The sequence below is a fragment of the Humulus lupulus genome, chromosome 8 (genome assembly GCF_963169125.1).
Source record: "Humulus lupulus chromosome 8, drHumLupu1.1, whole genome shotgun sequence".
NCBI lineage: Eukaryota > Viridiplantae > Streptophyta > Magnoliopsida > Rosales > Cannabaceae > Humulus > Humulus lupulus.
This window is the reverse complement of record NC_084800.1, coordinates 85,507,292-85,528,675: the sequence shown is the minus strand read 5'-3', so window position 1 is coordinate 85,528,675 and position 21,384 is coordinate 85,507,292. Positions and strand designations below refer to the sequence as shown.

Genomic DNA, 21,384 nt, shown 5'->3' with positions numbered 1-21,384 from the left:
TTTCTATGATTTTCCAACTAAATCCCGGCTTGGACCAATAACCACGAAAACTAAAATACTACAAGCTACTACTACAACTACTATCTAGCTAAGTAAAATTCAGAGACACTACAATTCTCTCCTACGTAAAAGAATTTCTTCCCCGAAATTTACTTACCAAACAATTCCAGATACCGTGCTAGGATGTCTTCCTCCAACTCCCATGTTGCCTCCCGTTCTGAACTATTACTCCATAGGACCTTGACTATTGGAATACTCTTAGACCGTAATTCCTTCATCCCCTTCTCTAGGATTCTAATCGGTCGTTCCTCGTAACTCATGTCTTTCTGGAATGCTAACGTATCGCACTTAAGGACGTGAGATGGGTTTGACACATATATACGCAGCATCGAGATGTAAAATACATTGTGGCTATCTGCTAGAGCTGGCAGTAGGGCTAATCTACATGCTATTGTTCCCACCTTGTCCAATATCTCAAAATGACCTATAAACTGGGGACTAAGTTTTAAACTGCTTCACTCTTTTCATAGGAGATATCTTTAAGAAGACTTGATCTCCGACTTTGAATTCCACATCTCACCACTTGGCATCCGCATAACTTTTCTGTCGAGTCTGAGCAGCAAGCATACGCTTTCTAATTAGCGTCACTGCATCCTGAGCCTCTCTAACAACTTCGGGTCCAAGAAGTTTTCTTTCTCCTATCAAGTCCCAATGTAACGGCGATCATCACTTTTATCCATAAAGCCACTCATAGGGTGCCATACCAATCGTTGCATGGTAGCTATTATTGTAGGAGAATTCTATAAGTGGCAAATACTTACTCCACAATCCTCCAAAGTATAGTACACAAGCGCGCAACATATCCTCCAAAATTTGTATGGTATGCTCAGACTAACCGTCGGTTTGAGGATGAAATGTCATACGAAGACTTAGCTTGGTACCCATGGCTTGTTGCAAGCTTCCCCAAAATCTCGATGTAAACGTCGATCCTTTATCAGATACTATGGTCTTAGGGACTCCATGCAGTCTTACTATATCTCGAACATAAATGTCTGTGTACTGGTCTGCAATGTACGTAGTCTTGACAAGCAGGAATTGAGCTAACTTGGTGAGTCTATCCACCACAACCCAAGCTGATTCATGATGCTTATTTGTTAGTGGTAATCCTTTCACAAAGTCCATGGCTAGGTCTTCCCACTTCCATTCCGAAATACTAAGCAGTTGCAATAAGCCTGTGGGTCACTGATATTCTGCTTTTACTTACTGGCATATAAGGCATTTGGACACATACTGTACTACGTCTTTTTTCATTCCCAGCCACCATTATAGTGCCTTAAGGTCGTGAGTCATCTAGGTAGATCCCGGGTGAACTGAGTATGGGGTAGTGTGTGTCTCTTCTAAAATCTTCATCTTAATTCCATGGTCATTCGGCACGCATACCCGTCCTTTATATCTCAAGAACCCCTGTCTTGATATGGGGAAATCTGTGGTCTTGCCTTCTTTGACTGTAGCTATATATGATACTAACGTGTCATCATGCCCTTGTTTGATCCGTATATCTTCTAATAAATTTTACTAGATGGACAAGTTAGCCAGTTGACCAATGACTAGTTCTATTCCGACACTAATCAGTTCTTACTGAAGCGACTTTTCTATTCCGAATAATGCTACTAGATTTCCATAACTCTTCTGACTTAACGCATTAGCAACTACATTCACTTTTCTTGGGTGGTATAGGATTTCGCAGTTATAATATTTTACTAGTTCTAACCACTTGCGTTGCCTCATGTTGAGCTCTTTCTGTAAGAAGAAATACTTTAAGCTCTTGTGGTCCGTATAAATCTCAAACCGTTCTCCATAAATATAGTGGCGCCAGATTTTTAATGCAAAGACCACCGCTGCCAACTCCATATCGTGTGTTAGATAGCGTTACTTGTATTCCTTTAGCTGCCTTGAGGCGTAGGCTATCACTTTGTCATTTTGCATCACCACACAACCCAAACATTGCTTTGACACATCACAGTATACAATAAACTTGTCATTGGGCGTCGGTACACAAAGTACTAGTGCTGAGCATAACTTATCCTTGAGCAACTGGAAGCTCTCTTGACATCTATCCGTCCGGTTGAACTTTTGTTGTTTCCGGGTCAGGTTAGTAAGCGGAGTGGCTATCTTAGAAAAGCCTTCTACAAATCTCTGATAATAGCCTGCTAGCCTGAGAAAACTTTTAACTTCTGACGCATTCTTAGGTTTTGACTAATCCTTCACAACCTCTATCTTAGCTGGGTCTACTGTGACTCCGTCTTTGGATACTATATGGTCGAGGAACGCTACTTGCAATAGCCAAAATTCGCATTTCTTAAACTTGGCATAAAGTTTATCCTCCTTCAGTCGCAGCATAGTCAATCTTAAATGTTCCTCGTGCTCAACATCGTCCTTGGAGTACACCAAAATATCATCGATGAATACTACGACGAATTTTTCCAAGTAATCCTTGAAGACCTGATTCATTAAATCCATAAATGCGGCTGAAGGGTTGGTAAGACCAAAATACATAACTAGAAACTTGTAATGTCCATATCGAGTTCAAAAAGATGTCTTTGGTATATCTTCTTCCCGTACCTTGAGCTGGTGATAACTAGACCGTAGATCAATCTTTGAAAATATAGTCGCTCCTCGGAGTTGGTCAAATAAGTTGTCGATCCGGGGTAGCGGGTACTTGTTCTTAATTGTCACCTTGTTCAGCTCGCGGTAATATGTACACATTCGCATACTTCCATACCTCTTCTTCACAAATAGAATCGGTGCTCCCCATGGCGAATGGCTTGGTCTAATGAAACCCAAGTCTAAGAGTTCTTGCAACTGCGTCTTCAACTCCTTGAGTTTGGTTGGTGTCATCCGGTATGGTTCCTTTTGTTATATTATTTTATAATATAATGTAAAATTATATTATATTATAATATAATGTTTTAGATTAAATAAATGTGACAAAGTGTGTCACATATTGTAACATATAATAGAGAGTTACAATATTTAGATATATGAGATATATCCAAATAATGTAACATATTTGGTGTTACAAATTTGTAACTTCCAAATATTACCCTTTATTGTGTAAAATTGTTGTTACACAATATTGAGATGAATTTCATAAAGCCATATGTGATATGGCTGTTAGAGATATGATTTTAACCCCAATAATGTGTTTTGGGAGTTACAAAATCATTTGGGAGGGTTTGGAACCGTTTGGAAAAACAACACAATTTTTTGTGCTGAAATTGGTCAATGGCCGCGGCCACCAACATTCAGTGGCCGCGGCCTGTGGCACAAAGACCAGTGGCCAAGGCCACCATTGTCTCTGGCCGCGGCCACAGGCCAATTTCATGTGTGCGATCTGCGTTGCCGAGGTTCATGTGTGCTAGGATTGGCTCTACATTCCTGAGCCATTCTTCCGCCTCAAAGGGGTTGGTTGTCCCTTCAAATTTTGGAGCGTGCTACTTACGGAAACGCTCGTAGATCGACTCTATGTACTGAACTGGATAAGACACATAGTTTTCCATCAGCCATCCCCCATATGGACCTACTTACTGGGGGTGCTTGAGCCGCTGGCTGAGGCTGGGGCTGTGGCTGAGTCTGTTGTCGTTGCTGTAGATCAAGAAATCATCGTTGTAGGTCTACAAGGACAACATGTCGTCGCCGTAGGGTACACGCTGAACACGAAAATCTGAGTTTTCGTGGCACTACAACGAGACATGTTGTCGCTAAAGGCATATAAACCCACGCGCTCTTTAGCAACGAAATGGCGTTGTTGTAGATAGGGCGGTCGACGGACCTACATCGACCACCTGTCATCGCTTTAGGAGTTTTTGAAATTCAAAATTTCAAATTTTTTGCCACCAACAGCGACGACATGTCGTCGCTGTAGTAAACCACTACTACGACGATTGCGTTTTGTCATCGCCATAGATTGCTACACATACAGACCTACAGCGACGTCAGTTTGGCGACGACATGTCGTCCCTGTATACCTATAGTGATGATTTCTTGATCTACAACGACGACAAAAGTCATTGCTGTAGACTCTTTTTCTTGTAGTGAATATCACTAGAATATATCTATAATGGCATTGTAAAAATGACACAAAATATAGGATCTAGTGACATTTCAAAAGTGTTAGTGATTTTTTAGTGGCATTTTTAATTTGTCAATTATTTTTTTAATTTGTTTTTATTTTACAAATTTATATTATGAGTTTAAATGTAGTTTATTTTTTTAGGCCTAATCATAGATGAAAAAAATAATCAAATAAATATTAGCATAGGATTATAATAATTTTTTTTGAAAATATAAAATTTAACTCCATAAATATTATTAAGACAAATAAAATTTATCGATTTATGAAAAATATTAATAAAAAAGAAAATTAAAATAATTAAACTTCTTCATCAATGTCATTTATATCAAACAACACTGATGTATCAATAGTTAAGTCTTGCATATCTTTCCTAACCAAACTAATATTTCCATATGCAATATCAATAGTTGTACTACAAACCTTAGTTTTCAAATAAGACTCCACATTCTCATCGTGTGATTGCACACTCATATTATAATAGTCTCTAGGATTTATTTTTAAAGAAACATGTCATCCTTCGTGTTCAAGGTCTTCTACATACATTACTTGTTCTGCTTGAGAAGCTAGTATAAATGGCTCATCGTCACGTAGCAATTTTGAAAAGTTGACTCTTGTGCAATCATTTTCTTTTTTAACGCCACTTCTTGAAACCCAATCATACTTAAATGACACAACACGATTTCCTGAAGAATAATCTAGTTATATAATATCAGTTAACATTCCATACAATGTAGCATCCCTAAAACAAGATTTGGATCCCTACTACTTGCGAAACATTGAGTCTTAGCAATCATAATAACTCCACTATTTTTTGTTCTTAAGTTCTTTTCGATTTATTTGTGTGAAACCTGAAACCGTTTATTAGATATCTTTTAAATCGAAAGGAAACATTGTTTGGTCCTTTTTCCAAACAACGGAAATCTTCAAATACTCGATTATCCCCATCATCATATAATTCTTCTACCTGACTTGACAAAAAGTAATAACTATAGTCAATGTGTATATGACTTATTAACTTAATGCAAAATTTATATATAATAAGAACAACTTACCTTGTTAGCAAACCATGAAGGAAATAATTGGCTATGAATCCGATCTATGGTCATTGTTGTTTGACGAGAGTTTTGTTGTGAAATCACATTACGATGTTCCCTACAAAATGAAATAGTATTAGTCATAATTATACGATGTTTGACGTATTTAATATTATTAGAGATATAATAAATGATACTTACTCAATAAATGAATCTACGATATTGCAATTTAATAACACATATCGATGTGCCTTAACTTTAGTATCCTCATCTAAAGTCCTAGTATCTATTTTTCCCAAATGTCGACCTGTCGTTTGGAAAATAGGCAATGTTTCTCCATTTGGTTCCATATAACTTTAATTTCTAGGCTTGCGATTAAATTTCGTCTCCACACCTTCCATGCATCTTGAGCAAAACGTCAAACATTCATCAGCTAAATATATTCCACAATACAACCTTCTGGTTTGCTTTTGTTCCGAACGTATGACTTTAACTTAGACAAGTATCTATAATTATACATAGACAAATTAGAAAAAACAATGAAACAAACATCTTACAATTAAATAAAATGAAAATCAATCAAGATTTTTACCTTTCAATAGGATACATGCAACGATAAATTGATGGTCTAGCAATTCTTGCCTCATATGCTAAGTGTATCACCAAATGAACCATGATATCAAAAAATGATGGGGGAAATAATTTTTCAAGATTACAAAGAATGAAAGGTATTTGTTGTTCAAGTTGCATAAAATCTTGTGGTTGAGAACTTTTGAATACATCATGCAAAATAGTTGCTCAACGTACTTAAATGTTGACGAACATGCGAACTTGATATTCCCCTCAGTGCTAGTGGTAGCAATTGAGTCATAATAATATGAAAATCATGACTTTTGAGCCACTAAATTTTTCTTTGCCTTACACCAACACATCTAGAAATGTTGGCAGCATATCCATCTGGAACTTTGATTGTCTTTAGAAATCGACAAAAGACAATTTTTTCATTTTTACTTAATGTAAAACATGCAGGAGGAAGACAGTTTTCTTAGACTTACTCTCCTTTGGATGAAGTTCAGATCTAATACCCATATACTTTAAATCAAGATGCGCATTCACTTATCTTTGTTTTTTTGCTTATAAACACAATAATGTCCCAATCAAACTTTCACATACATTCTTTTCAATATGCATCACATCAAGATTGTGTCGTAATAAATTATCTTTCCAATATGGAAATTCAAAAAATGTACTCTTTTTTTTTTCCAACCATATGGCAATGGAGGATTAACAATTGTCTTCCCAAATTTAATTTGGTATCCTGCTAACGTATCCACTATCATAGAGCCACTTAAAGGTGTTGGAGACATTCGTTTCTCTTTTGTTCCGTCAAAAGACTTTTCATCATTTCTAAATGGCTTGTTGATTTCTAACCAGCGTCGATGACCTATATAATAATGCTTTTTACTATACTTCAACCACAAAGAACAAGTGTCTTGAAGACAAGATGGGCACACATATTTTCCTTTTGTACTCTATCCTGATAAGTTTGCATATGCTAGAAAGTCACTGATAGTCCATAGTAGTGATGCCCGCATATTAAAGTTTTTTTTGGTAGATGCATCAAAAGTTTCAACTCCAACTTCCCTTAACTCTTTTAGCTCTTCAATTAGTGGCTTCATATATACGTCAATATTATTTCTAGGTGCATCTGGACCGGGTATGAGAAAAGGCATAATGAAATTAGGTTGTTTCATGCACATCCATGGAGGAAGATTATATGGTATCAAAATAACTGGCCATGTACTATGGCTAACACTTAATGTTTTGAAAGAATTCATTCCATCAGAAGCTAACCCAAGTCTAACATTTTGTGGATTTGCAGCAAAATCCTTGTGGTACAAATAGTTTTGCACAAATTAGAGCATTGCAGGAAGAACTTGAAAATTATTTTTAACATATAAGTTGAAAATTATTTCATAATTATGCCCACTTTGGTTAATTTTTAATTATAATAATATGTTCATTTGTAAAAGGAGGATGGTGGAAGTACACCCACACACGCATCTATGTTTAAAATTTGCTACAAAAGAAAAAAAGATAAGAGTGTTGTTGATGAAAAAAGAAGCAATGATATGATTGAATACTTCTTAATTATTGTGCTATTTTGAGCTTATTGCTTTATTACTTCTTAACCTATATTAAATTAATGATAGTTACAATTACAAGAGAAAGAAGAAATAAATGAAGATGCTTTAAAAGAAAAGAGTATCAATGACACCATTTTTTTGAAGTGGGTTTTTTTTCAGCTGCAGTACTCATTCTTTAGACTTTGTAAGACTTAGGTCCCAAAAGTTGATTTTGTATCAGTTAGGTTCCCAATCTTTTCAAATTATGTCATTAATGATACTTTTATTTCTTTTTTTTATTTCAATATTCATAAATGAAATATAAAAAATGGTGAATCAATCTTAAAAAAAAAATTGACCACTTAATTTATAACAGTACCAAACAGTACATTGAAAAAAAATATTTTCATGACATTAGTTTTTCATTACAAAAAATTCTTACCTACAAATCTTTAATATTAATAACTGAACTATCACGATATTATCAATATTTATAATGTACATATTTATTTTTATTTTGCAATTTTTTTCTATAATGCAACTTATAACTAATCATATATATATATGTATGCACATAAATAAATTTATGTACACTATTATTAAGTTTTAAAAAGAATGTATGAAATAAAAAAGCATAAACACAATAAAATTTGATAATATCAAGACAATTGAGATAACATAGTTATTAATATTAATTATAAAACAACAATGTAGGTAAGAATATATTTCTTTTAATAAAACATTAATTTAATTTATAAAAATATTAAATATTTTTAAAAATTCCATGAAAATATTTTTCTTAAGTCATGTTTGTTATTGTCATATATTAAATGTCCAAACATTTTAAGAATGATTCATCATTTATTTCATATTTTTTTAATGTATTTTCAAAGAAAAATTAAACAAAAATAGCATTAGGGTCCTGAATGATACGATTTGAAAAATTTGGGGGCCTAACTGATACAAAATTAACTTTTGGGATCTAAGTGTTACAAAGTGTAAAGAATGGGGACCACAGCTAAAAAATAACCCTTTTGAAGTTATGAGTAAAGAAAAACATGGATCAGTTCGCATGTATGGATTTGGTGTTTGCCCATTTGATGTGTGAGAAAAAAAAATCCACTTGGGGGCGAAATCAAAACGAGTATGTAGATGCTCTGAAATCTAAAATAAATGAGTTAACATCTCAAATAATTCAAACTCTTTCGAACAAACAAAACAATGTCAATGAGATATCTACAATACTGGTTGAGGTTAGACTTTTAATTTTTCTTTAATTTTGATTATTAATCAATGATTTGTAGTTATTAAAACTGAATATATTTATGTGTAGGCTTCAAATCACAATGGCAATACCACGTCTTCACCACTGGTTAAGTTTTTTATTTTGTTTAAATGATTTCTAAGATTACTAACCAATAAACTATATTTATTTTATTGATATACTATTATATATGTAGGCCAAAAGTGATTGTCTATCACGTAACAAAGAACCACAACGTCGACTATTGTTTTCATCTTTATCATATGATACTCCCTGTTGCTGAAGTAAATACTACCACAACTATATAATTTTGTTATTACTTATCTATTTAAACATATCTTTTATTAATGAATTCATTTGTATATATATCTTTATGTCATAATTTATATTGTCCAGGTTTGAGAAGTGGTTAATCTTAAGAGTGTCACTAATGATCCTCAAACAATTGCTACACTACACCAAATACCCCTTTCCATAACATATAAATATAATAGTATTGAAAAAGTATTATGGTATATCAAATAATAAAACAATTGGTGGGAAAAAAAATTGGCGGTACAAAATTTGGGAGCCCGCATTTTAGTAAAGTATTCTACTTTTTACTTTTTTATTTCTCTACTTTTTTATTTCTCTACTTTTTTATTTCCAAACCTCTACCCACTTCTGACCATCCTGTTACTGTCTTCCTCTTCTTCTTCTAATAAATTTTCTAAAACCTAGTTGAAAAAATTGGTAAAGATCGAACCTTGAACACCACCACCTATTTCCAACGCAACCTCCTACAAAAGCCTCAACGAATGGAAGGAGCCTCTCAGTCGCCGGAAGAGCGAAGTCGGAGACCGAGTGATAATGGTCGTGCGACGATGAGGTGCTCCGACCATTCTAGTGACGGAGCCTCCATTCCAGTGACCCAGTGGTAATGGTCGCCGGAATCGCCGACTCAGTCGAGGATGCTCTATTAACTCGCTCAGGACCGAATTCATCTCTAGGCTTCCCGACAAGGTCCGTTCTGGTCTTGACGTTGAGTCCAGTCCCTACAATATCGACTTAACTTGGACCAGTGGCTTGAGTGAAGGTTTGTTTCAACTTCAATTAAAGAAAACTTTGTTTGGTTACTGAGAAAATGCGCTCAAGGTATATGTCAGAGGAGGTTTGTTTGAAAAGTCTCGAGAATTGTTAGCTGAACTGCAAGCTAAGGGCTACGCCGAAGATGAGGTAAACTTGTACAGCTGTACTGTTACAACTATCATTTAGTTTCATAGTCCTAGGTTTTCTAGTTTGTAATTACTATGAGATTTTCTCTTTGAGAGCATTTATTTAACCTCAAATGTGTTGGATTTAAGTTGCATCATCATTAAAGTTCAGTGTGGAACTAGTTTGGTCAATACATTCGGTTGACTGAGCCAAAATTGTCTGATTTATTTCTTTTTGCTACAACTACTGGTAATGTTTGTCTTTGTGTTGTGAAACTTTCAACTTGCTTTTTACTTATTTGTTCTTCTTTTGAGATGATATGACTAATTATCTTAATTCCAAAACAACAAAATTTCCTTTGGTCATTCAATTTAATATCAAATCTGTCAAGTAAGCATAGCCATTATGTTGATTGATTGATTAATATTTTTTTTAAATGTTTTGGAACTAACAATATATGCTCATCTCTTGTCAAACATTTGGTTATGATTCATGGCAACTTAGAGTTCTTTGTAATTTTACTAAAAATCTATATTCATTTCCTTTTGGCCCCTGGGGGAATGCTACCTACACTTTTTATTAGCTCCAGTTTTTTTTTTCCTTTTGTGATTGTATGTTTGTCACTCATCATCAATCTATTTTCAGATGCCATACTGTTTATTGATGAATGCACTTGCTAAGACTGGACAGATCAATGAAGCTAAATCAGTTTTTGATGAAATGCTTGAGAAATGCGTTAGCTCAGGTATGCAGTGAATAAAGTTGTTAAGTAGGCTTCTTTTAGACATCAAACTGGAATTACCTTCTTACTAATGCACGATGCACTAAAAAGCATAAGCATCTAGTTCTTTAGGTTATCAAACTAAACATATCATTTGTCATGCCCCCAAAATCCTGTTCATAACTTAATTTGATTTTTACTAGGGTTTCTAATTAAGGTCTTAAGATTTGGACAAGAAGTGTTCAACACGAATGTTAAAATGCTATGCATGCTACACTAAAATTAGTTTTCACTCAATGCAATTGAGAAGGGACTTCGTAACCTACATATATAAGGAACCCTCAACATATAAGGAACCCTCAACGCGTTTATTTGGTATTTTGACCCTAGTCATGAGATGTCCTGTGGCAGATCCTTGAATCCAAGTATTAGAAAGTTTGCCCTGGAATAACATTGTTTTAGATCTTGTATCAAAAAGTTTATAATACTGATAATGCACCTTCAATAATATGTGTCTTTCAATAGTAGTAAAGTTATAAAGGAATCTCTGTTGCAACTTTACTCTCAAATTTGATAGATTCAGTTTAATCAACATGAGCTTTGATGGGCATAGCTGTTGTTTTGCATGCTTTCCATAGGTCATCTAGTATAATTATATAGATTATCATTGTGCTGAAATGATGTATTTTTCCTCTGGCGGATGGTTATTCCTACAGTATCATGATTTCAGCATTCTGCAGAGGCGGGCTTTTGGAAGAAGCAAAGCAGTTGGCCAAGGATTTTGAAGCAAGATATGACACATACGACTTGGTGATGTTTAACACTATGCTCTGTGCTTACTGCAGAGCAGGCGATATGGAGAGCGTAATGGAAATGTTAAAGAAAATGGATGAATTAGCTATCAGTCCTGATTATAATACCTTTCATATCCTAATAAAATATTTCTTTAAGGAGAAGTTGTATTTGCTTGCTTACCGAATGACAGTGGACATGCACAATAAAGGCCATCAATTAGATGAGGTATGCTCCTTCCTATTGATTACAACTGGCTACACATTTTTTTCTTTGTTTTTCTGTCCAGAGATGAGTAGAAAAAACTATAATATATTTTTCAATAAACAAGTTATGTAGAAGCAGGAGTAAAATAGAAAACATGGCAAATTTCATGGAAAAAAGTGCGGGAATGAAGAAGATTTTGGAAGATAGACACAGAATGAGAAGGATTCCAGATATGAATGAAGTTAATTAAAAAAGTAATGAGCTTATGAAGAAAAAAGATAATATCTTCCACATCCAATTTCCCAAATAATCTTTCAGACAAGGTTTAGGAACTCACCCAATAATTGTTTTTTTATTTAAAAAAAATACTCATTGTGGCCTTGTTGCCTGACAACTTTTAGGACAGAAAACATGCGGGAATAATGAGTATTGAGTTGGGAAGATAAAATGTGATGAGATATTATGGAGATTAGGTAGCTGTAGGATGTTCCGTATTTGGTTTAGAATATAATGGGTTTCAAGTATGCAAGACTAAAGTCTAATCTGGATTTGCTCTTTCTTTTTTTTATAAAGGTTTGCCTTGAACTATTTGAACTCTGACCTGAAACGAGCTAATATATGAAGGGGGAACCTATTCCAATAGTTTTTTCTTTTTGGCTGTGTAGGAACTCTGTTCCTCCCTAATATTTCATCTTGGTAAGATGAAGGCACACCCCGATGCTTTTTCTGTCTACAATATGTTGAGATATGGAAAAAGCACCATGTGCAAGGCTATCCATGAAAAGATTCTCTACATTTTAATCACTGGCCGGCTTTTGAAAGATGCCTATGTTGTAGTAAAGGTTTGCTATGCTGTTTACAAGTTTCCTGGTTCTCCATTCTATGTAATGAATTTAGTTGAGGATCTTGTGATATATTTTTGTTGTAAATCCTACAACACAAGCTCAACATACACAACCATGCACACAAACATATAGATTAAACCAGAAATTAGATCAAACAGATTAAGAACATAATCAATCATAAAACAGAGGAAGAATAAAGAAACAAGACAAAGAAATTATCTTGGTTCGGATCTCAATGTGAGTCCTACTCCAGCTCTCCCCCAAGGAGTTTCTCCACTATGAAAGGTTGTTAACAAAAACCAATTGAGAGTATTACAAACTGAGAATCACACAGAGAGATATTGACTCTCAAACCACCAAGGTTGAGCTACTCGAGACACCATGAATGCCATGGTTCTTCATCTTCATAAGTCTTCTTCTTTGACTCTCTTTCTCACACAATCTCTCTTAGTTTTCTCTCTTACTCTCTTTTTCTTGACCTTATAAATTGAGATTATAATGCAATATATATACTGGTTAGAGAAGCTCACAACCCGAGCCAACTAACACTTGAAACATACTCAACTAACTAACAACCTTAACTAACTCTTCCAAGAAAGGAAAAAGTATTCCAAAACTAATTTTCTGTGGATTATAAACCACAAATTCCACCTTAATCCATAGAAAATTAGGGATAACTTGAACTTGGGGAAGTGAACCTGAGTTTTTAAACAGGTCCAAGATTGAGCAAGTCCATGCAATGACTGAACTTGCTCACCGGCAACACTTTGGTTCCTGCATCAGCAGGATTCTCCTCTGTAGGTACCTTCTCCAATTCGATCTCTCCAGACTCTATCTTGTCTCTGATCCAAAACATTCTTATGTCAATGTGTTTGGATCTTTCATGATAAATATGGTTTTTGCTTAAGTGAATTGCTGACTGACTGTCTGAAAACACTGATACTTTTCCTTTTAGCATGCTGATTTCTTTCAGAATTCCCTTGATCCATGTTGCTTCTTTAAAAGCTTCTGTAATGGCCATGAACTCAGCTTCTGTTATAGATAAAGCAACCACATGTTGCAGCTGTGATTTCCAGTTTATGCAGCAGGAGTTCAACTGGAAACAGTAGCTAGTAATTGATTTTCTGGTATCCCTGTTGGATGCATAATCAACATCCACAAATCCCTCTAATTTCAGTGTGTTGCCAGTTTTCTCAAACTTTAAGCCATAGTTTGAAGTGGTCTTTAGATACCTTAGAAGCCATTTTAGTCCTGTCCAATGATCCTCACCAGGATTGGACATAAATCTGCTCAAAGTGCTAACAGCATAGGCAATGTCAGGCCTTGTGCTTATCATTGCATACATTACACTTCCAATGGCTTTAGCATATGGGATTTCATCCATTCTCTTCTTTGATTTGTCATCTTTTGGGGATTGATCTGTAGTGAACACAAAATGACCAGCCAAGGGAACTTGAGTCTCTTTTCCATCTTCCATGTTGAATTTCTTTATAACCTTTTCAATGTAGGACCTTTGAGTAAGCAGCAACCTTCTCTCTTTTCTGTCTCTTTTGATTTCAATACCTAGGATTTTCCTTGCAACTCCCATGTCTTTCATTTCAAACTCACTGTTTAGAACATACTTCAACTTGTTTATCTGGTTCTGATCTTTTCCCATGATGAGCAGATCATCAACATAAATCAGTAGAAAAGTAGCAGCTTGAGAATTCAAGTTTGTGAAGTATAGGCAGGTGTCAAACTTGGATCTGATGTAGTCAAACTTGGTAACCACAAAATCAATCTTCTTATACCATTGCCTTGGATATTGCTTCAGACCATATAAAGACCTTTTCAGCAGACAAACTAATTCTCCTTCCTTGGATTCCACCTTGAATCCTTCAGGCTGTTCCATGTAGATGGTTTCTTCAAGTTTTCCATTTAGAAATGCTGTTTTTACATCCATTTATTGTATGTCCCAGTCAAGTTGAACTGCTATAGCAATCATCATTCTTATTGTCTTCATTTTAACAATCGGAGAGAAAATTTCCAAGTAGTCTACCCCTTCAACTTGAGTGAATCCCTTTGCAACTAATCTGGCCTTGTATATCTTTGGTTCATCTTTAGTTAATCCATCTTTAACTCTGAAAATCCATTTGCATCCAATGACCTTTTGTCCTTCTGGTTTCAAAACTACTGCCCAAGTTTTGTTCTTTTTCAATGAAGTAATTTCTCCATTCATTGTTGAATTCCACTTCTTGGAATGTCTGCTTTTGACGGCTTCTTGATAATTTTTAGGCACTGCTTCTCTTGATTCCTTAGTTACTGCAAGAGCATAGGCAATGATGTCTGCTTCTCCATATCTGTCAGGGGGTGTAATTTCTCTTCTAGTTCTGTCTCTTGCCAGCTGGTAGTTCTTGAGATCTTCAGTTTGACTGTCTTCCTCAATTTCCTGATCAACTCCACCTTGATTCTGTGAGTCTAGATTAGTGTGCTGCAGTGGTTCCACCTCAATTTTCACTCTAGGTAGAGAACTGTCACCTGAAACATCAGACAAAATACCTTTCTCATTTCTTTTAAAAGGAAAATCATTCTCATTAAAAATGACATCTCTACTAACCAAAATTTTGTTAGTTTCAGTTGATAATAGTCTATAACCCTTGACACCAACTTGGTAGCCAAGGAAAACACACTTAATGGATCTTTTACCTAGCTTATCTTCCATTGTGTGTGCATATGCAGCACAGCCAAAAGTTCTCAAATGCATTAGAGAAGGAGGCTTACGGTTCCATAGTTCTTCTGGTGTTTTGAGATCAATGGCTCTACTAACACTTCTGTTTATTAGATAATAAGAAGTGTACAGAGCTTCTCCCCAATATTTCTTGGGCAAACCAGAATCGAGTAAGACACATCTTACTTTGTTCAGAATGGTTCGGTTCATTCTTTCAGCAATCCCATTCTGTTGTGGATTTTTGACAACAGTCTTGTGCCTTCTAATGCCTGTTTCTACACATAGCTCATCAAATTCATCATTAATAAACTCAAGTCCATTGTCAGTTCTTAATGATTTTACCCTTTTCTCAGTTTGGTTTTCAACAAATATTTTCCAGTTTCTAAACTTGTTAAGACAATCATTTTTCTGTTTCAATAGAAAAACCCATACCTTTCTACTATAGTCATCTATAATAGATAGAAAATATTGATTACCACCAGGAGTCTTGACCTGGCTTGCACCCCAAAGATCAGCATGGAGATATTCCAGCACCTGTTTTGCTCTGTAATTACTTCTCGAGAATTTGATCTTGTGTTGTTTTCCCTGGACACAGATCTCACAGAAGGGTAAATTTGCATGTGTATAATTCATTAGTAAACCTTGTTTAGATAGCTCCACTAATCCTTGCTCACTTATGTGACCCAATCTAGCATGCCAAAGTTTAGAATCAATTTTACACTTGGTGACTGCTGCAGCTTGAGCCGGGGTCATTGTCTTTCCATCTAGAAAATATAGACCATGTTTCTTAATGCCTCTCATGACTAGTAATGAACCCTTAGTGATCCTCATAGTACCCTTACCAGTTTTGTACTCAAATCCTTCATCATCAAGAGTGCCAAGAGATATTAGATTTCTCTTTAAATCAGGAATGTGTCTTACATTGCTGAGAGTTTTGATAGTGTCATCATAACTCCTGATGGCAATAGTCCCAATACCAACAACTTGACACTTGTGATCATTTCCCATCATGACACTCCCACCATCAATCTTGGAGTAGTCAATAAACCAATCTTCGTTTGGACTCATGTGGTAAGTGCAGCCACCGTCAAGGATCCATTCATCATGATCTCTATGATCTGAACTGGTGCAGGCATCTCCAGAATTTGAACATCCATCTTGAGCCTTGATGATTACAAAAACATCTCCATTTGAGCTATAGTGATCATCCACTGCAGCATTTGAATCACTGCCTTTCTCCTCTTCATCCTTGTTCTGCTTCTTCTTGTCTCTAAGTTCCCAGCAATTTCTGATTAGGTGACCTATCTTGCCACAGTGATGACATTTTCTGGTTTCTTTTGGTCTTGATTTCGATCTTGTGTTTCCTCTTGGTCTTGAGTTATTCCTGGACTTAGAATAGTCTCTGAATCTTGAATTTCCTCTCCTTGGTTGTCTTCCTCGAATCATCAAAGCTTCATCAGTTCTGGTTTCTTGTCTTGCAGCCTTTTGCCAATTTAGTTCTGCATCTCTCGATCTTAGGGTGCTCATTACATCTTCAAGAGTAAGAGTGTCTCTGCTATACATTATTACAGTTCTCATTTCCTTGAACTGATCAGGCAAAGCATTCAATATAATCACAGCTTGATCTTCTTCTTTGATTGTTTCTCCCATGTTAGTCAAAGACAAAACAATTTTATTAAGATCATCTAAGTTCTGTTCCAAAGAAATAGCAGCATTCATCTTAAAACCATAGAACTTCCCTTTCAAGAAAATTTTGGTTGCTGTTGACTTTGCCATGTACAATTACTCCAATTTTTTCCAGATCCCCAAAGCTGTCTTCTCCCCTATGACTTGTCTCAAAACATTATCAGCAAGATTCATTATTATTGCTGATCGAGCTTGTTTCATTATGGTTTCAGCTTCACTTTTCTTTGTTGCATCTCCTTCCTTTTCTGATTTTTCAGGTCTTTCCTTAAGTGCAGAATCTAACTTCTGGTAGATTAAGATTGCCATCATCTTTTCTTTCCAAGGGCTAAAATCCCCTGATCCATCGAATCTCTCCAGATCAAACCTGGTTGATGAAGAAGCCATTGATCAACCTTTCTTGATTCTTGACTGCTTCGATGTTGAGTCTTGGATCCTCCAAGAACCTGGCTCTGGTACCACTGTTGTAAATCCTACAACACAAGCTCAACATACACAACCATGCACACAAACATATAGATTAAACCAGAAATTAGATCAAATAGATTAAGAACATAATCAATCATAAAACAGAGGAAGAATAAAGAAACAAGACAAAGAAATTATCTTGGTTCGGATCTCAATGTGAGTCCTACTCCAGCTCTCCCCCAAGGAGTTTCTCCACTATGAAAGGTTGTTAACAAACACCAATTGAGAGTATTACAAACTGAGAATCACACAGAGAGATATTGACTCTCAAACCACCAAGGTTGAGCTACTCGAGACACCATGAATGCCATGGTTCTTCATCTTCATAAGTCTTCTTCTTTGACTCTCTTTCTCACACAATCTCTCTCAGTTTTCTCTCTTACTCTCTTTTTCTTGACCTTATAAATTGAGATTATAATGCAATATATATACTGGTTAGAGAAGCTCACAACCCGAGCCAACTAACACTTGAAACATACTCAACTAGCTAACAACCTTAACTAACTCTTCCAAGAAAGGAAAAAGTATTCCAAAACGAATTTTCTGTGGATTATAAACCACAAATTTCATGATCAGGACAATGGAGAGTTGATTTCCACGCCTGCTATGAAAAAGTTTACAACTATATTTATTAAGTCAGGAAACATCAATTCAATAAATGATGTTTTGAAAGTGATCCATGGTTTCGGCTGCAAGATTGATGAGGTAACAAATTACTGGTGTCATTGAATTACCTTACATTGACTCCAATTCTCCTATCATTTTCTAGATCCATGCTGATGATCTTGGAATATGTTTGGTGCTGGGGCTAGCCTGAATGTTATCAAGCCTGTCCATACTTTGAAGTTTGAACGTTTTCTTTACCTTTTTCTTCTATTTATACCGTAGGTTGGACCTCCCATAAAGGCATCCAGGTTAAGCCAGATATGTTAAGAAGATTATGCTCGTCTAAAACCTCCGCTTCTATCTTTTTGTTTATACAATTCTGTTTAAATTATTTGTCAAAATTTTTATTCTGTTTTGTACTGTGTTTTAGGTAATGAGCAATGATTGGGATACACACAATTTACTCACTATAATGTGTTATTTGTTATACCCAGATTTCAAGCCATGGTAAATATGACCTCGAAAGTTGGATTCGCAACAAATGGTCTCGTAAGGATTGAAGTATGCTCCAGGATTGTATATCGAGCCTGCAAAGTACGATATATGACCTCGAATATATATGAGCTCGAAATGGTCTCAATCTCGAAAGGTAGCTCCGAGAACACACTCATCTTCGGGGACGACTTCGGATCGGGGGTCTCGAGCTAGATGTACGCACGATCTCGAAAGACACGTGATCTCGGGAGATGCCATTAGCTCGAACAATGACGTGAGACCTGGGATGCTAAAGCCTTAGAGATACGTGATAATCACCTTGAATATCTACAAGTATTATAAATATGAGATGTAATCCTCATTTATTAATGTAAATCCCCAAGAATCGTGGGATATTATTTGGTCAGTTATGCATTTCCTGGTCTTCAGGGACGTTTCCTTTTATATCTGATTATAGGCATTTAAAGCCATTTATTTTATTCACAAAAGAGTAACTACCCAACATATGTGGGATAGTATTCTGCATCCTTCTCTATAAATAGAGAAGCCATGCACCATTGTAAAGGACCGAAATTCTGATCCTTGAGAGAAAACTCTGAAGAATTCATGCTAAGGAATTTTCAGAGATAATCTTAAGATTAATAACAGAGACTCGTGGACTAGGCAGATTTAACTGCTGAACCACGTAAAAATTGCGTGTTTGATTTGTTTTATTTCGTTTAGCCATTGTCATTCATTGTTTACGTGCTCTTCTTTTACTGTTTGACGAGAAACGGCGTCAACATTATTAATCTTAATCATGCAATTAAAGATGATGTGGCCCCTAGTTAAAAATGTCTATGGTTAAAATTAAATACACTTGATGTGTGTAATTTTTATGCGTAAATTGAGAGTGTGTCTAGCATTACTAATAGGAATTGTCCTCTTCTTTTATGAAATACATACAGACTAATGTATAGAAAAACAAACTATTTAATATTAGGAATAGGAAGTAAAATTCCTGATTTTAGGGAGTAAATGCATACAAATAAACGAAGAAAATATCTCCACTAAACTAGGAAAGTCGACATAGATTTTGTGTATCAAATAAATTAAGCATATCATTCGAAATGTGAACTATGTTCACATGTATTGCTGATTTGGTTTGTCAGTTCTTGTGGAACTTTTCATTCCCTTCTTTTTTGTAATTTTTATTTTTCTTAATAGAAATAATTGTTTGCTATAGGAATGGTATTGAAAAATTAAAACATCCTCTCTTTTCTTTAAACTCTCCTCTTATTGTTAGATTCCTGTGGATGAAATAAAAATAATCCTTTATTCCCTTCTCTGCTTTGAATTTCAAGTTTAATTAGCCATTAACCTTGCTTTGTTCCACAGGAAATATTTCAGATGGCCATATCACGTTATATTATGAAGCCTGAAAAGAAGGATTTACTTATTCAACTTCTGCAATGGATGTCCCCACATGATTATACTGTTGATTCATCTACAAGAAACCTAATCCTGAAGAACTCTCACTTATTTGGTCGCCAACTTATTGCTGAAATACTGTCCAAGCAGCATACTATGTTAAAAGCTCCAAAATCTGATAAAAACGATGGATTGCTCGTTGAACAGTTGCAGATCAACCCCTCTTTTGTAGAGAGCTTTCCATTTGACTGATACAACAAATCTCTCTCCGAAATTTGCACTGGTAAGTGTATCAAACCTATGTTTTTTTATATTCTCATGCTTCTGTTGTTGTATCGTGCAAGGAATGAATAATGCCTGATTATGTAACAAGAAATTAGAAGTTCTGCTTATACTAGGTCTGTTCGGTAACCATTAAAAAATAGTTTTTCATTTTTTTAATTATAAATTTCAAAATAAAGTAAAGAAACATGTTCGGTAGGTGACTCTTGCTTTTTATTTTTTAATTTAGAAATAAAAATAAAGTAAATTTTGAAAACAAAATTATGTTTTTTTTAAAATACTTTTTTCATTTCTCTCTCTCTCATCTTCCTCACACACACTACATCAATGGCGATTTCTTCGTCTCTCATCTGTGGCTTCCACTCTCAACTCTGATTTCTTTGGATAAGATTATCATCTCATTCTCACATATCTCTATCATTTATTTCACTCTCTCTCTTCCTCTCTTTTAGTTTCAATATCATGTCTCAAAAATCTATTTCTCTTTCCTCATTTTCGATATTTTAGATCTGAGAATAGCCTGACAAGCAGAATAGGCTCTTAGAAGAAGATTTTCAGCTATTAAAGGTATGGTTTTATTTTTAAAATATTTGAGTATGTATGGGTATTTATGATTTTGAAGGCCTTTTCGTATTTCTCTTATTTCTGCTAATTAAATTTTAAATACAGTAGTTAATAAGTAAGTAGTTGTTCTAGTTAACTTAACAAAATTATACTTTTTTTATTGGATAATTTTGGTACCTATTACACCTCCAAAAAAACTCACACATCACAGAAGGAAGTATTAGTTTCATTTTTTATTCAAAATAAATGAACTAATTAGAAACAAAATAACAAAAAGTCACTACATATGCAGGTTCTGGCTACTATACATCTCATTACCATGATTTGAAATTTGTGTACCACAAGCATATTGGTGTTATTAAAAGCATTTTTTCTTGTAGCATGCTGTATAAACTTTATTGCATGGTCCTCTCTTGATGATGCCTTGTCTTCTGTTTTTATAAGTATTTTGTCTTTGTAACAAAAGCTATCTTTGAGTTGGTAACAAAAGCTGTCTTTGAGTTGGTATCAACTGAAACATATAAGTGTAAAGATTTAATTACAATGGTAATTAAGTAAGTAACATTCTGAGTGCATAATCAATTGCTGATTTTATTGTTGGGTTTTATGCCCTTATAAAACCATGTCGGACATGTAGCACGATTTCATATTATCAATAAAAGTAGTAGAAATCATTTAGTTTGACAACTGTGTTGCTTGCTTGTTTTATTACATGATTATTGAAATAATACAAACATTTATAAAATCCCAAACATATGGATAGTTACAATTATAGTGACTAGGTCACAGTGGATTATAGTTGTAATTATATGTTCAAAAGAACGAGTCCTAAGATTAGATCAGTGTATTGG

General features: G+C 34.9%; 1 protein-coding gene across 1 annotated transcript; it reads left to right on the top strand.

Moving 5' to 3' along the window:
- The first annotated feature begins 9,356 nt into the window (after positions 1–9,356).
- Positions 9,357–20,666, top strand: LOC133795741 (pentatricopeptide repeat-containing protein At1g10910, chloroplastic-like). Its single transcript, XM_062233198.1, has 8 exons — positions 9,357–9,427; positions 9,549–9,634; positions 9,680–9,774; positions 10,399–10,495; positions 11,172–11,494; positions 12,139–12,315; positions 17,753–17,881; positions 19,655–20,666. The coding sequence occupies exons 1-8, from the start codon at positions 9,357–9,359 to the stop codon at positions 19,937–19,939; spliced, it is 1,263 nt and encodes a 420-aa protein (XP_062089182.1). The 3' UTR covers positions 19,940–20,666.
- Positions 20,667–21,384: the final 718 nt, after the last annotated feature.